Source organism: Jaculus jaculus, chromosome X (assembly GCF_020740685.1).
Source record: "Jaculus jaculus isolate mJacJac1 chromosome X, mJacJac1.mat.Y.cur, whole genome shotgun sequence".
Taxonomy (NCBI): domain Eukaryota; kingdom Metazoa; phylum Chordata; class Mammalia; order Rodentia; family Dipodidae; genus Jaculus; species Jaculus jaculus.
This window is the reverse complement of record NC_059125.1, coordinates 66,266,090-66,280,346: the sequence shown is the minus strand read 5'-3', so window position 1 is coordinate 66,280,346 and position 14,257 is coordinate 66,266,090. Positions and strand designations below refer to the sequence as shown.

Below are 14,257 nucleotides of genomic sequence, written 5' to 3'. Positions count from 1 at the left end.
GCAGATGACATGATTCTATACATAAAGGACCCTACTAGCAAGCTGTTAGAGCTGATCAAAACCTAGAGCAATGTAGCAGGATACAAAATAAATACACAGAAATCAGTAGCCTTCATATATGCTAACAACAAACACTCAGAGGATGAAATCAGAGAATCACTCCCATTCACAATTGCATCAAAAAAAATAAAATACCTTGGAATAAACCTAGCCAAGGAAGTAAAGAACTTATACAATGAGAACTTTAAAACACTCAAGCGAGAAATTGCAGAAGACACTAGAAAGTGGAGAAACATCCCTTGTTCCTGGATTGGAAGAATCAATATCGTGAAAATGGCAATCTTACCTAAAGCAATCTACACATTTAATGCAATCCCTATCAAAATTCCAAAGGCTTTCTTCATTGAAATAGAAAAAACAATCCAAAAATTCATTTGGAATCACAAAAAATCTCGAATATCTAAAATAATACTGAGCAACAAAAAAGAGGCTGGTGGTATCACCATACCTGATTTTACCCTATACTACAGAGCCATAGTAACAAAAACAGCATGGTACTGGCACAAAAACAGACATGTAGATCAGTGGAACAGAATAGAGGACCCAGATGTAAGCCCAAGTAGCTATAGCCACCTGATATTCGATAAAAATGCCAAAAATACTCATTGGAGAAGAGACAGCCTCTTCAGCAAATGGTGTTTTGAAAACTGGATAAATATCTGCAGAAGGATGAAAATAGATTCTTCTCTCTCGCCATGCACAAGAATTAAGTCCAAATGGATTAAAGACCTTAACATCAGACCAGAAACTTTGAAACTGCTAGAGGAAAAAGTAGGGGAAACCCTTCAACATATTGGTCTTGGCAATGACTTTCTGAATACAACCCCAATTGCTCAGGCAATAAAACCACAGATTAACCACTGGGACCTAATGAAATTACAAAGATTTTGCACCACAAAGGACACAGTGAAAAAAGCAAAGAGGCAACCTACAGAATGGGAAAAAATCTTCGCCAGCTATATATCTGATAGAGGATTAATATCTAGGATATACAAAGAACTCAAAAAGTTAAATAATAAGGAATCAAACAAGCCAATCAAAAAATGGGCTATGGAGCTAAATAGAGAGTTCTCAAAGGAAGAAATACGAATGGCATATAAGCATCTAAAAAAATGTTCTACGTCACTAGTCATCAGGGAAATGCAGATTAAAACTACATTGAGATTCCATCTCACTCCTGTCAGATTGGCCACCATCATGAAAACAAATGATCATAAATGTTGGTGGGGATGTGGAAAAAGAGCAACCCTTCTACACTGCTGGTGGGAATGCAATCTGGTCCAGCCATTGTGGAAAACAGTGTGGAGGTTCCTAAAACATCTAGAGATTGATCTACCATATGACCCAGCTATAGCGCTCCTAGGCATATATCCAAAGGACTCATCTCATTTCCTTAGAAGTACATGCTCAACCATGTTTATTGTTGCTCAATTTATAATAGCTGGGAAATGGAACCAGCCTAGATGTCCCTCAACAGATGAGTGGATAATGAAGATGTGGTACATTTATACAATGGAGTTCTACTCAGCGGTAAAGAAAAATGAAATTATGAAATTTGCAGAAAAATGGATGGACCTGGAAAGGATTATACTAAGTGAGGTAACCCAGGCCCCGAAAGCCAAGCACCACATGTTCTCTCTCATATGTGGATCCTAGCTATAGATGACTGGGCTTTTGTGTGAGAATGAAAATACTTAGTAGCAGAGGCCAGTAAGTTGAAAAGGAGACATAAAGGGTGGAGAAAGGAAGGGAGGAGGATACTTAATCGGTTGATATTGTATATATGTAATTACAATGATTGTAATGGGGAGGTAATATGATGGAGAATGGAATTTCAAACGGGAAAGTGTGGGGGTGGGGAGGGAGGGAATTACCATGGGATATATTTTATAATCATGGAAAATGTTAATAAAATAAAATAAAATAAAAAATAAAAAAAAAACCTACAGCCATGTAGCAGGATACAAATAAACCTAAGGAAGGAAGTAAAGAATCACTACAATGAGAACTTTCACATACTCAAGCGAGAATTGCAGATGACACTAGAATGTGGGGAAACACCCCTTGTTCCTGGATTGGAAGAATCAATATTGTGAAAATGACAATTTTACCTAAAGCAATCTACACATTTAATGCACTCCCTATCAAAATTTCAAAGGCATGCTTCATGGAAATAGAACAAAAACAATCCAAAAATTCATTTGGAATCACAAAAAACTTCAAATATCTAAAATAATACTGAGCAACAAAACTAAGAGTGGTGGTATCACCATACCTGATTTTAACCTATACTACAGAGCCATAGTAACAAAAACAGCGTGGTACTGGCACAAAAACAGACATGTAGATCAGTGGAACAGAATAGAAGACCCAGATGTAAGTACAGGTAGCTATAGCCACCAGATATTTGATAAAAATGCCAAAACTGCTCATTGGAGAAAAGACAGCCTCTTCAGCAAATGGTGTTTGGAAAACTTGATAAATATCTACAGAAGGATGAAAATAGATTCTTCTCTCTCGCCATGCACAAGAATTAAGTCCAAATGGATTAAAGACTTTAACATCAGACCTGAAACTCTGAAACTGCTAGAGGAAAAAGTAGGGAAAACCCTGCAACATATTGGTCTTGGCAAAGACTTTCTGAATACAACCCCAATTGCTCAGGCAATAAAACCACAGATTTATCATTGGGACCTCATGAAATTACAAAGATTTTGCACTGTAAAGGACACAGTGAAAAAAGCAAAGAGGCCACCTACAGAATGGGAAAAAATCTTCGCCAGCTATATATCTGATAGAGGATTAATATCTAGGACATACAAATAACTCAAAAAGTTAAATAATAAGGAATCAAACAAGCCAATCAAAAAATGGGCTATGGAGCTAAATAGAGAGTTCTCAAAGGAAGAAATACGAATGGCATATAAGCATCTAAAAAAATGTTCTACGTCACTAGTCATCAGGGAAATGCAGATTAAAACTACATTGAGATTCCATCTCACTCCTGTCAGATTGGCCACCATCATGAAAACAAATGATCATAAATGTTGGTGGGGATGTGGAAAAAGAGCAACCCTTCTACACTGCTGGTGGGAATGCAATCTGGTCCAGCCATTGTGGAAAACAGTGTGGAGGTTCCTAAAACATCTAGAGATTGATCTACCATATGACCCATCTATACCACTCCTAGGCATATATATACGAAGGACTCATCTTATTATCTTTTTTTTTTTAGTATTTTTTTAATTTTTTATTTATTTATTTGAGAGCGACTGACACAGAGAGAAAGACAGATAGAGGGAGAGATTGAGAATGGGCGCGCCAGGGCCTCCAGCCTCTGCAAACGAACTCCAGACGCGCGCGCCCCCTTGTGCATCTGGCTAAAGTGGGACCTGGGGAACCGAGCCTCAAACCGGGGTCCTTAGGCTTCACAGGCAAGCGCTTAACCGCTAAGCCATCTCTCCAGCCCTCATCTCATTTTCTTAGAAGTACGTGCTCAACCATGTTTATTGCTGCTCAATTTATAATAGCTGGGAAATGGAACCAGCCTAGATGTCCCTCAACTGATGAGTGGATAATGAAGGTGTGGCACATTTATACAATGGAGTTCTGCTGAGCAGTAAAGAAAAATGAAGTTATGAAATTTGCAGAAAAATGGATGGACCTGGAAAGGATTATACTAAGTTAGGTAACCCAGGCCCAGATAGCCAAGTGCCATATGTTCTCCCTCATATGTAGATGGTAGCTACAGATGACTGGGCTTCTGCATGAGAAGGAAAATACTTAGTAGCAGAGGCCAGTAAGTTAAAAAGGAGATATAAAAGGAAGAGAAAGGAAGGTAGGAGGGTACTTCATAGGTTGATATTGTATATATGTAAGTACAATGATTGAGATAGAGAGGTAATATGATGGAGAATGGAATTTCAAAGGGGAACGTGTTGGGGGGGGAGGGAGGGAATTACCATGGGATTTTTTTTATAATCTTGGAAAATGTTAATAAAAATTAAATTTTTTTAAATTTTATTTATTTATATATTTATTTATTTATTTGTGACCGACAGACACAGAGAGAAAGACAGATAGAAGGAGAGAGAGAGAATGGGCGCGCCAGGCTTCCAGCCTCTGCAAAGGAACTGCAGTCGCGTGCGCCCCCTTGTGCATCTGGCTAACTGGGACCTGGGGAATTGAGCCTGGAACTGGGGTCCTTAGGCTTCACAGGCAAGGGCTTAACCGCTAAGCCATCTCTCCAGCCCTAAAAATTTTTTTAAAAATGATTTTAATTTACTTATTAGTGAAAGGGAGAGAGAGTGGGGGGGGCACCCTACAATTCTCGCCACTGCAAATGAAGTACATGCGCCAACATGTGCATCTGGCTTATGTGGGACCTGGAGAATTGACCCTAGGTCCTTAGGCTTCTCAGGAAAATGCCTTAATTTGTAAGCTATCTCTCGAGCCCTCTTTTTTTTTTTTTTTAATTTTTTATTTATTTGAGAGCGACAGACACAGAGAGAAAGACAGATAGAGGGAGAGAGAGAGAGAATGGGCGCGCCAGGGCTTCCAGCCTCTGCAAACGAACTCCAGAAGCGTGCGCCCCCTTGTGGATCTGGCTAACGTGGGACCTGGGGAACCGAGCCTCGAACCCGGGTCCTTAGGCTTCACAGGCAAGCGCTTAACCGCTACGCCATCTCTCCAGCCCTCGAGCCCTCTTTTTATTTCTTCAAGGTAAGTCTCACTGTAGCCCGGGGTGACCTGAAATTCACTATGTAGTCCCAGGCTGGCCTTTCAACCTAAGGCAATCCTCCTACCTCTGCCTCCCAAGTGTTGGGATATAAGGTGTGTGCCACATTGCTTGACTTGGTAAGAACTTTTTGAACAAGACTCCACTCACTCAGGAAATAAAAATGATAATAAACAAATGGGACCTTATGAAATTAAAGAGTTTCTGTACAGAAGAGACAGTCTACAAAATGGGGAAAAAAATGCCACCTACACATCAGATAGAGGTTTAATTTCCATAATATACAAAAAAAAAAAACACCAAAAAAGCAAAAAACCAACAACTAAACAAACATCCCAATTAAAAAAAAAAATGGAGCCAGGCATGGTGGCATATACCTCGAATTCCAGCATTCTGGAGGCTGAGGAAAAAGGATAACTGTGAGCTTGAGGCCAGCCTTGGGCTACACAGTGAGAGTCTATCTTGACAAAAAATAAGTGCTAAAGAGGGGAGATGGCTCAGTTGATAAAATGCTTGCCACACAAGCATGAAGACCTGAGTTCAAATCCCTAGCATACTTGTGAAGTGTTTAGCTTGGCATTACATGCCTACAATTCCAGTGCTGGGGAAGCTGAAACAGGGGATCTCCAAGGCTTCTGGGACAGCTTGTCGAGCTGAATTGCTGAGTTCTGGCATTACCAAAAACCTGTCTTAGAAAAATAAGGTGAAAAGCCTGTCATGGTTTGGTGGCACACTCCTTTAATCCCAGCACTTTGGAGGCAGAGGTAGGAGGATCACCATGAATTTGAAGCTACCCTGAGACTACATAGTGAACTCCAGTTCAGCCTGGAGGAGAGTGAAACCCTACCTCGAAAAACCAAAAAGGAAGAAAGAAAGAAAGAAGATGGAGAAAGGAGGGTACCTGACATCAACCTATGGGCCCCACACTTTTGTGTACACATATGCATATACACCACACATGCATACTACACTCAAGAGAAAATGAACTAAATAGGAAGTTCCAAAAAGCACACAGTCAATAAATATCTTTAGAAGTGTTCACCATCGTTAGGCACTAGAAAAATGCAAATTAAAACCACTTTAATATTCCATTTCATCCCAGTTAGAACAGCTTTCATCCAGAAAACAAATGACAACAAATGCTGGAGGGGACATGAAGAAAGGGAAATCCTTAATAATGGTTAGTGAAAATGTGGACTTGTTCAGCCATTATGGAAATCAATGTGGAGATTTCTCAAAAAAGGTACAATTATAACTTCCATACAGCCCAGCTATATCAGTTCTGGGCATATACCCAAAGGACTCTATATCCTACTACAGAGTACTTACACATGCATATTTATTACTACTCTCTCTACAATAGCAAGGAAATAATGTGGTAAATATATACAATGGAATCTTATTCAGCTATGAAGAAAAATGAAATTGTGAAATTTGCAAGGAAATGGACGGTACAAGAAAGTATTCAGCTGGAGAGATGGCTTAAAGGTTAAGGCACTTGCCTGCAAAGCCAAAGGACCCAGGTTCGATTCCCCAGGACCCATGTAAACCAAATGCAAAAAGTGGTACTTGTGTCTAGAGTTAGTTTACAGTGGCTGAAGGCCCTGGTGTGCCCACTCTCTCCCTCTCTGTGTCTGCCTGTTTCTCTCTATCAAAAATATAATTTTTTAAAGTAAAAAAAGAGAAAGTATTAAAAGATGTAACGCAGGCAAGGAAAAACAAACATTGCATGTTCTCTCACACATGTGAATCTTAGCTTCTAATATATATGCATTCGTGTAGGAGAGACTGTAGAGTCCAGGAAATTTAAAATTTAAACAAAAGGCCTATGGGGGGATTCTTTAAGGAGGGAGAAAAGAATGCATGCATGAAATTGAAAGAGGAATACAGAAGGGTGGTTGAAAGGTTTTAAGTGGGGAAGGAAGGCAGGGAGATGAGAGGATGGGAGAGGGTAAACCAAATCTAAGGATATATGGAGTATCGGACAGAGGTATCCGATGTGGGTGGGTAAAGCTGCTCCCCAAAGCCACAGGTTATTAAACAAAAATACCAGTGTCAGGGGTAAGCTACCTCCCTATGAGTTGTTGGTCAGGAAGCCCCCTGAGACTCCCAAAATAATACAGGCAATTGTCATTGCCCACCAAAAGTAGATGGTAAGAACCTATGGCTGAATAACCACATGCTTTCATGGCAAGACATTAGAGACATCAAGCCTAAACTGGACTGGAAGCTTCCTCCCTGTTGGCTAGCCCTCATCATACCAGAAGTTGCTATGCAGGCAGGCAGCTGAGGAAGAATTGCAACAATTTTACTCAACTGTGCAACCCCATGTGCAACAACAATATCAAATGGCCAGGCAAGACAAGCCAACTAGTGCAATCGTGGCGAGTCTGTCATAGGGGTATATGACTGCTTTTTTTTTTTTTAATGGTATGAGTCTTATTTATTTAAAACAGTATATCTCACTGTTTTCAAATCGAAGACTGCAAAAAATAGAAGCAGTGCTTTGAGTTGTCATTAACCTCAGGAGCAGAATCTCTACCTCCCCCACACACACCTCCGCTGTCAGCACGCACGTGCCAAGTCTGTCCGCACGTGCCAAGTCTGTCCGCCTCACTTTACAAAACAGTCCTGACGCTTAATCAAATAAAACTATTGTACACAACATTTACATAGAAAAGAGCTGATGTGGGAAAGCCAGTCACTGTGCTGTTCCCTTTAAGTAAAGGTGGCTCCACAGTTGGGGCATCTTGCTTTCTCTAGGCAAAGAAGTGGATGAACCAGAAGGGAAACAGGACGAAGGCGAAGAAGATGCCTAGGAAGGTGAAGCAGTACTCCAGGATCCCAACCCTGCACACAGGGCAGCTTCCGACCACCACGATGGAGTTGGCGGGATAGCGGGTGACCGCTGGACTGAGGATCTTGTAGACCCTGGGGTGGGTGGTGGGGATCCCGGCGACGAGGTAGGGGGTTGGGCGGAGGCGGTGGCGCGGAGGGGATGGCGCCATAGCCCGGCGGATTTCCCCTGGCCGGCCTCCAGGGCGTAGGTGGGTGGCCGCTCCTGCAAGCAGGGGCTTGTGGTCCATGGCGGCCCGCACCCGCCCGCTCGCTGTCTCGCCCTCTCGCTGGCTTGCCCGTCCTCGGCCACGGGAGGGGGGCAGAGGAAGGGGAGATGCGGCGGGCAAGGCGGGAAGCTAAGCCTAATGAGGCTCGCGCAGGGCGGGCGGGTGCGGGGCCGCCAGGACTGTTTTCTTGATTGCATTTTATGCGCATAACACAGGAAGGAACTTTATGTCTAGCACTGTAAACCTGGTCAAAAGCCTGTGGCTGGGGAGGTCATCGGTTGTAGTAGGGAAGCTACTAATGTTGCTTTGTTTGATGAAAATCATATGCCCATGGAATTGCCTTTTATTTTATTTTATATTATTTTTGGGGTTTTTTTTGTTTGTTTTTTTGAGGTAGGGTCTCATTTTAGCCCAGGCTGACCTGAAATTCACTATGGAGTTTCAGGGTAGCCTTGAACTCATGGCAATCCTCCTACCTCTACCTCCCTAGTGCTGGGATTAAAGGAGTGTGCCACCACGCCCGGCTGGAATTGCCTTTTAAATAACTGTTCATACTGATGGGTTAGTGATGCTGTCACTTTATTTTTGCAGTGGTCAATGGTGACTGTTGGTAATAGTTCATCAGGGAACATAATGGAAGAAGGCCCCCCCCAAAAAAAAAAAAAAAAAACCTCCAAGAGCCAGAGAAAGTAGTGGAGCAGTGCAGAATGCTCACTTGTGGGCATGACATGGCAGTTGCACTCTTGAGCTCACAGCAGTTGTTTACCTACACAAAATCTGGCCCCCTATCACCCAATCATGGAAGGGGGAAGGATTCATGGAGCTCTACCCCTGAGGATCTATATGCAGTTCACAGTCCATGGAGAAGGGTGAGATACTTCAGTGTATTAGCTACTAGTAAGGTGCCCATGCTCCTATAAACAACCGTAAAGAAATTCATAGGGACACATACACACATGCACACTACACACACAAAAGCATGAAAACAGAAGGTTAGCTGGGAAGATGTAGCGTACTAGCTAGAGTAGGATGGAAACAGGGATGGTGAGGGGAGTGAATATGATCAAATACATAATGTAGGGCTCGAAAGATGGCTTAGTGGTTAAGATGCTTGTCTGCAAAGCCTAAGAACTCGTGTTCAAATCTCCAGGTCCCACATAGCCAGAATCACTGTGACAAAATCACACAAAATTGCACACATGCACAAGGAAGGTCAGGCATCTGGAGTTTGTTTGCAGTAGGCTGAAGGTCCTGGCATGCCCATTCTCTTTCGCTCTCTCTGCTTCTCTCCCTCTCTCTCCCTCTCTCCCTCCCTCCCTCTCTCTCCCTCCCTCTCTCTCTCTCTCCCTCTTTCTCTCAAAATAAAATAAATATGCACCCAACATGGCTCAGGGAATTTTGTGGAAGAGGAGGTGGAAAGATTGTTAGAGCCACAAATTGGAACATCTTACACAGAGACATTGCCTTTCCCCCATAACTGACTGCTGCCCCCATAATGCATGACCCACAGTCCCCAGGGGGTTGATCTGCATCCCCAATGAGGATATGTCCATATATAATAAAAATAAAAATAAAATAAAATAAATTTTAAAGATAAAATAAATAACTTTTAAAAATACACAATGTACATATATGAAAATGTCATAATGGGACTGGAAAGATGGCTTAGCGGTTAAGGCTCTTGCCTGCAAAGCCAAAGGACCCAAGTTTGAGTCCCCATTACCATGTAAGCCAGATGCACAAGGGGTTACAAGTGTCTGGAGTACGTTTGCAGTGGCTAGAGGCCCTAGCATGCCTGTTATCTCTCTGTCTCCTTTCTCTCTCTCTCTCTGCTTGCAAATAAATAAAATAAAATAAATGTCAAAATGGAACCCATTGTTAAACCTAGTGAACATATACTAATAAAAAAGAAAACAGAGCTGAGGAGATGACTCAGTGGACAAAACTACTTGATGTATGTAGTAGACAGGTTTAGGTCACTGACATGAACATTTAACCCAAGCATAGTTATGGAGGAAGGGACATTTATTGAAGCTTACAGATCCAGAGGAAGTTCCATAATGACAGAAGAAGCTAGCCTGTTTTCACAGGTCCAAGCAGAGAAAAGGCCACAAGCCAAAAAAAAAAAAAAAAGCTACACCACACAGCACATTTCAAGGACACCAGGTGAAACTCAGGCACTTTGTATATCTTAGACTAGATTGTAAATCCACCACCACACCTTAGGGCTGGACCCTATGATCTGTCCAGTGACGCCTGTTCCAGACAGGTGGCTGTAGATCAAAACTACAAACCAATAAAACACTGAATATATTGGGGGCCACCTATTTAACCTACCACATTGTCCCTGGCCCCCAATAGATTCATAACCATCTCACATTGTAAATTGTATTCAGTCCAATTTTAAAGGTTTTTACCAGCTTTGGATAGTTCCAAAGTCACAAGTCTCCTCTGAGATTTAAGATTGTCTTTTAGCTGTGAGTCCTGTAAAATCAAACAAGTTATAGCCTTTTAATATATAACGCCACAGAGTAAACATTTTTAACTGTTATAAGGCATATCAAGGAGAGACTAGACCAATGTAAACTCAATAACCATCAAGCAAATGTAAAACTTTTGTAGTTTAAGTCTAAGATAACCAGTGACTGATGGTCTTTAGATTTTTTGTTTTTTTAATTCTGCCCCTCTAGCTGGGCTGAATTATGAGGGAAAACTTCCATCCCTAGACAACAGCCTCCATGGTAGCCCTTGCACAGTCCTGGTATATCCAAAACATCTTTGGGTCTCCATGTAAACCATGGTCTATCCTTTATAGGCTCTTCCAGCCTGTTTATGAGGTTCATCATGCCCTGACTATATGTTGCATTTCAGCAGTGGCTCCTGACACCATGTGTATTTTATAACCACTACATGCATTTCTTATGCTTCCAAAACTCTTGCCAGGTGAGCAGAACACAGCCATCGCCTTCATTTAAGGACAAGATAAATAGTAACCTTGAAAAGCAGGCTCCTTCTCAAGCCAATTCTTCCAAAAGAGTTTGTGTTTTTATTAGTCTTTTTTTTTTTCAGGCATCCTTTCTATTGTTTTAAACGAAAGCAGTTGGGCCATCTTTTTTAAGATGGTTAATGTGTTTGTCAATAGCAGCTTCAATAACCTAAAACCAGTCTTGGTGTCTGTAATTTTAACTTGTTTGAGTTTTGTTTGTTTGTTTAACTTAAATCTTTAATCTCTCAGCAATATATTTAGCCAAGCAGATCCAGAATATCACAAATTGAACCTTGATCAAACCCTCTGGCCTAGGCAGCAGGACACAGCCAGCCCTTATGCCAGTAGCCCAGTTCCAACAAAATCCTCTGTAGTCTTTAGAAAGTTTATAAGCCAAACCTCTAAGTTTATAAGCCAAACCACTAAATACAATTTTTGCTGCACTTAACATTCGCAAGCTCTCATCATAATAGTCCATAAAAGTTGGCTAACCACTCCAGAAGGCATCTTCAGTTGTAGTACCAAGTCCATATAAGTAAGAGGTGAAAACATTGTTCTTTGACCTCAACATGCATGTCATGGCACACATACCTCACAGTAACGCATTCACGCACAAAAAAATTAAAAAAAAAAACCAAAAATTGGAAATTAAAAAAAGGTAGCCGATGGTGTGAGAGAAAAGTAGAAATATACATTTGAAAGTCCTTTAAACTATAAAACATCAATATGTAACTTGAAATTTATGTACATTACTTAAAAATATATATTGTAGGGGGAGGGAGGGTATTACCATGGGATTTTTTTATAACCATGGAAAATGTTAATAAAAATTAAATAAATAAATTTAAGATATATCTATATATATGTATGTATATATATATAATTATATATATATTGTAGGGGCTGGAGAGATGGTTTTGTGGTTAAGGCACTTGCCTGAGAAGCCTAAGGACCCAGGTTTGATTCTCCAGGTCCCACATAAGCTAGATGCACAAGGTGGCACGTGCCTCTGGAGTTCACTTGCAGTGACTAGAGGTCCTGGTATGCATTGTGTGCTCACTTTGGCAACACATATACTAAAATTGCAATGAAATTAGGCATTGTGCTCAAATGGAGATGTACCCATTTTAGGGTGTCTGAGTCAGGGGCCCATAGCTGTATTCTTGTATCAGGAGAATAAGGAAGTTGATGTGGTGTGCTATGGTGGTCTAGTAGAGGGCTAGAGAGGGGCTTATGAATATAAGAATTAAAATTGTTATACAGGAAGAGCAGGTACTTCTGAAATCATTTAGAATTGAATTGGTTGAAATGATTATGTCAGTAGGCAAATAAAAGATTGACTCATGATATTGAAAAGCAGAAAATGTCAGTAAATGTGAGAGTCCTGACATACAAGTGAATGAATTTTACCTCAAATGAAATAAGCAAGGTCTCATGTATAGGTCTAGCTTAATACAAATTTGTCTTGAAGAAATATAACCCAGAACAACAGGTGCCTCAGCTGGTCAGAAAGATGGAAAGTCATACACAAAAAGCTAATAAGCTGGCATAAAAATAATTACCGAGGGAGTGAAGGACGGAAGAGGCCCTGCGGAGGCGGTGGTGCAGCGCTCCGGTGGAATGAACTGTACTTGTTGAATATTTCCTGGCTACTGGTTGGAATCACTTTCAAAAGAATCATTTTTGCCTGTGTGGAAGCCACATAGTGGCATATTTAATTATATATATCCAAGGATCTCAAAGCTTTTGATTTCCTGAAGGACATATATCAAATAAGCTTCACATTACAGCCAAAATGGTGCTGTCCCAGCGACAACGAGATGAACTAAATCGAGCTATAGCAGACTATCTTCGTTCAAATGGTTATGAAGAAGCATATTCGGTTTTTAAAAAGGAAGCTGAATTTGATATGAATGAAGAATTAGATAAAAAGTATGCTGGCCTTTTGGAAAAAAAATGGACATCTGTTATTAGATTACAAAAGAAGGTTATGGAATTAGAATCAAAACTAAATGAAGCAAAAGAAGAATTTACGTCGGGTGGTCCTCTTGGTCAGAAACGAGACCCAAAAGAATGGATTCCCCGTCCACCAGAAAAATACGCATTGAGTGGTCATAGGAGTCCAGTGACTCGAGTAATTTTCCATCCTGTGTTCAGTGTTATGGTATCTGCTTCAGAGGATGCTACAATTAAGGTGTGGGATTATGAGACTGGAGATTTTGAACGAACTCTTAAGGGGCATACGGACTCTGTACAGGACATTTCCTTTGACCACAGTGGCAAGCTTCTGGCTTCCTGTTCTGCAGATATGACCATTAAACTATGGGATTTTCAGGGCTTTGAATGCATCAGGACCATGCATGGCCATGACCATAATGTCTCTTCAGTAGCCATCATGCCTAATGGAGATCATATAGTGTCTGCCTCAAGGGATAAAACTATAAAAATGTGGGAAGTGCAAACTGGCTACTGTGTGAAGACATTCACAGGACACAGAGAATGGGTACGTATGGTGCGGCCAAATCAAGATGGCACTCTGATAGCCAGCTGTTCCAATGACCAGACTGTGCGTGTATGGGTTGTAGCAACCAAGGAATGCAAAGCTGAGCTCCGAGAACATGAACATGTGGTAGAATGCATTTCCTGGGCTCCAGAAAGTTCATATTCTTCCATCTCTGAAGCAACAGGATCTGAGACTAAAAAAAGTGGCAAGCCTGGGCCGTTCTTGCTATCTGGATCCAGAGACAAAACTATTAAGATGTGGGATGTCAGTACTGGCATGTGCCTTATGACTCTTGTGGGTCATGATAATTGGGTATGTGGAGTTCTGTTCCATTCTGGGGGGAAGTTTATTTTGAGTTGTGCTGATGACAAGACTCTACGTGTATGGGATTACAAGAACAAACGATGCATGAAGACCCTCAATGCGCATGAACACTTTGTTACCTCCTTGGATTTTCACAAGACGGCACCCTATGTGGTTACTGGCAGTATAGATCAAACAGTAAAGGTGTGGGAGTGCCGTTGAGTTTCAGTTGGCCCTTCCTCCCTTTTTCCTCTGGATGCACTCTGATGATACCATGGTTACCCCATTGAGCTCTGTTTAAATAAATATTGTCCTTTCATGTAAATTATTCTGGATGTAGATTGAGCTTATTAAATGTTACACACAAAGTATTCATGCATGGTGAATCCAAATTGTATACTGTAAATTTACATACGTTGTCTAGAAGTACCATAGGGTTTAAAAACCTGGGCTGGCATTGGTCACACCAGGCCTACAAGGGCAGAAGTATAAATTGAACTTAGGGCACTAAACTGAATAGTTGACAGTGTCTTTTTATGTTGGATTAACACTTGCTTTTCTTTCTGCTATCTGTTGGTGCCTGACTTGATGGCCTCATTTTG

At 41.2% G+C, this 14,257-nt stretch overlaps 1 protein-coding gene and 1 pseudogene across 1 annotated transcript; one reads left to right on the top strand and one right to left on the bottom strand.

Annotated features, from left to right (window-relative positions):
- Window positions 1-7,516: 7,516 nt before the first annotated feature.
- Window positions 7,517-7,884, bottom strand: LOC101614212 (annotated as a pseudogene).
- A 4,537-nt stretch (window positions 7,885-12,421) lies between these two features.
- LOC101604501 (platelet-activating factor acetylhydrolase IB subunit beta-like) lies at window positions 12,422-13,983 on the top strand. The gene has a single exon (XM_012947902.2). The coding sequence runs from the start codon at window positions 12,645-12,647 to the stop codon at window positions 13,875-13,877; it is 1,233 nt and encodes a 410-aa protein (XP_012803356.2). The 5' UTR covers window positions 12,422-12,644; the 3' UTR covers window positions 13,878-13,983.
- Window positions 13,984-14,257: the final 274 nt, after the last annotated feature.

What these genes read in the sequence shown, in the direction of transcription:
- LOC101604501 (XM_012947902.2), top strand. Translation starts at nt 12,645, where the DNA reads ATGGTGCTGTCCCAGCGACAACGAGATGAACTAAATCGAGCTATAGCA.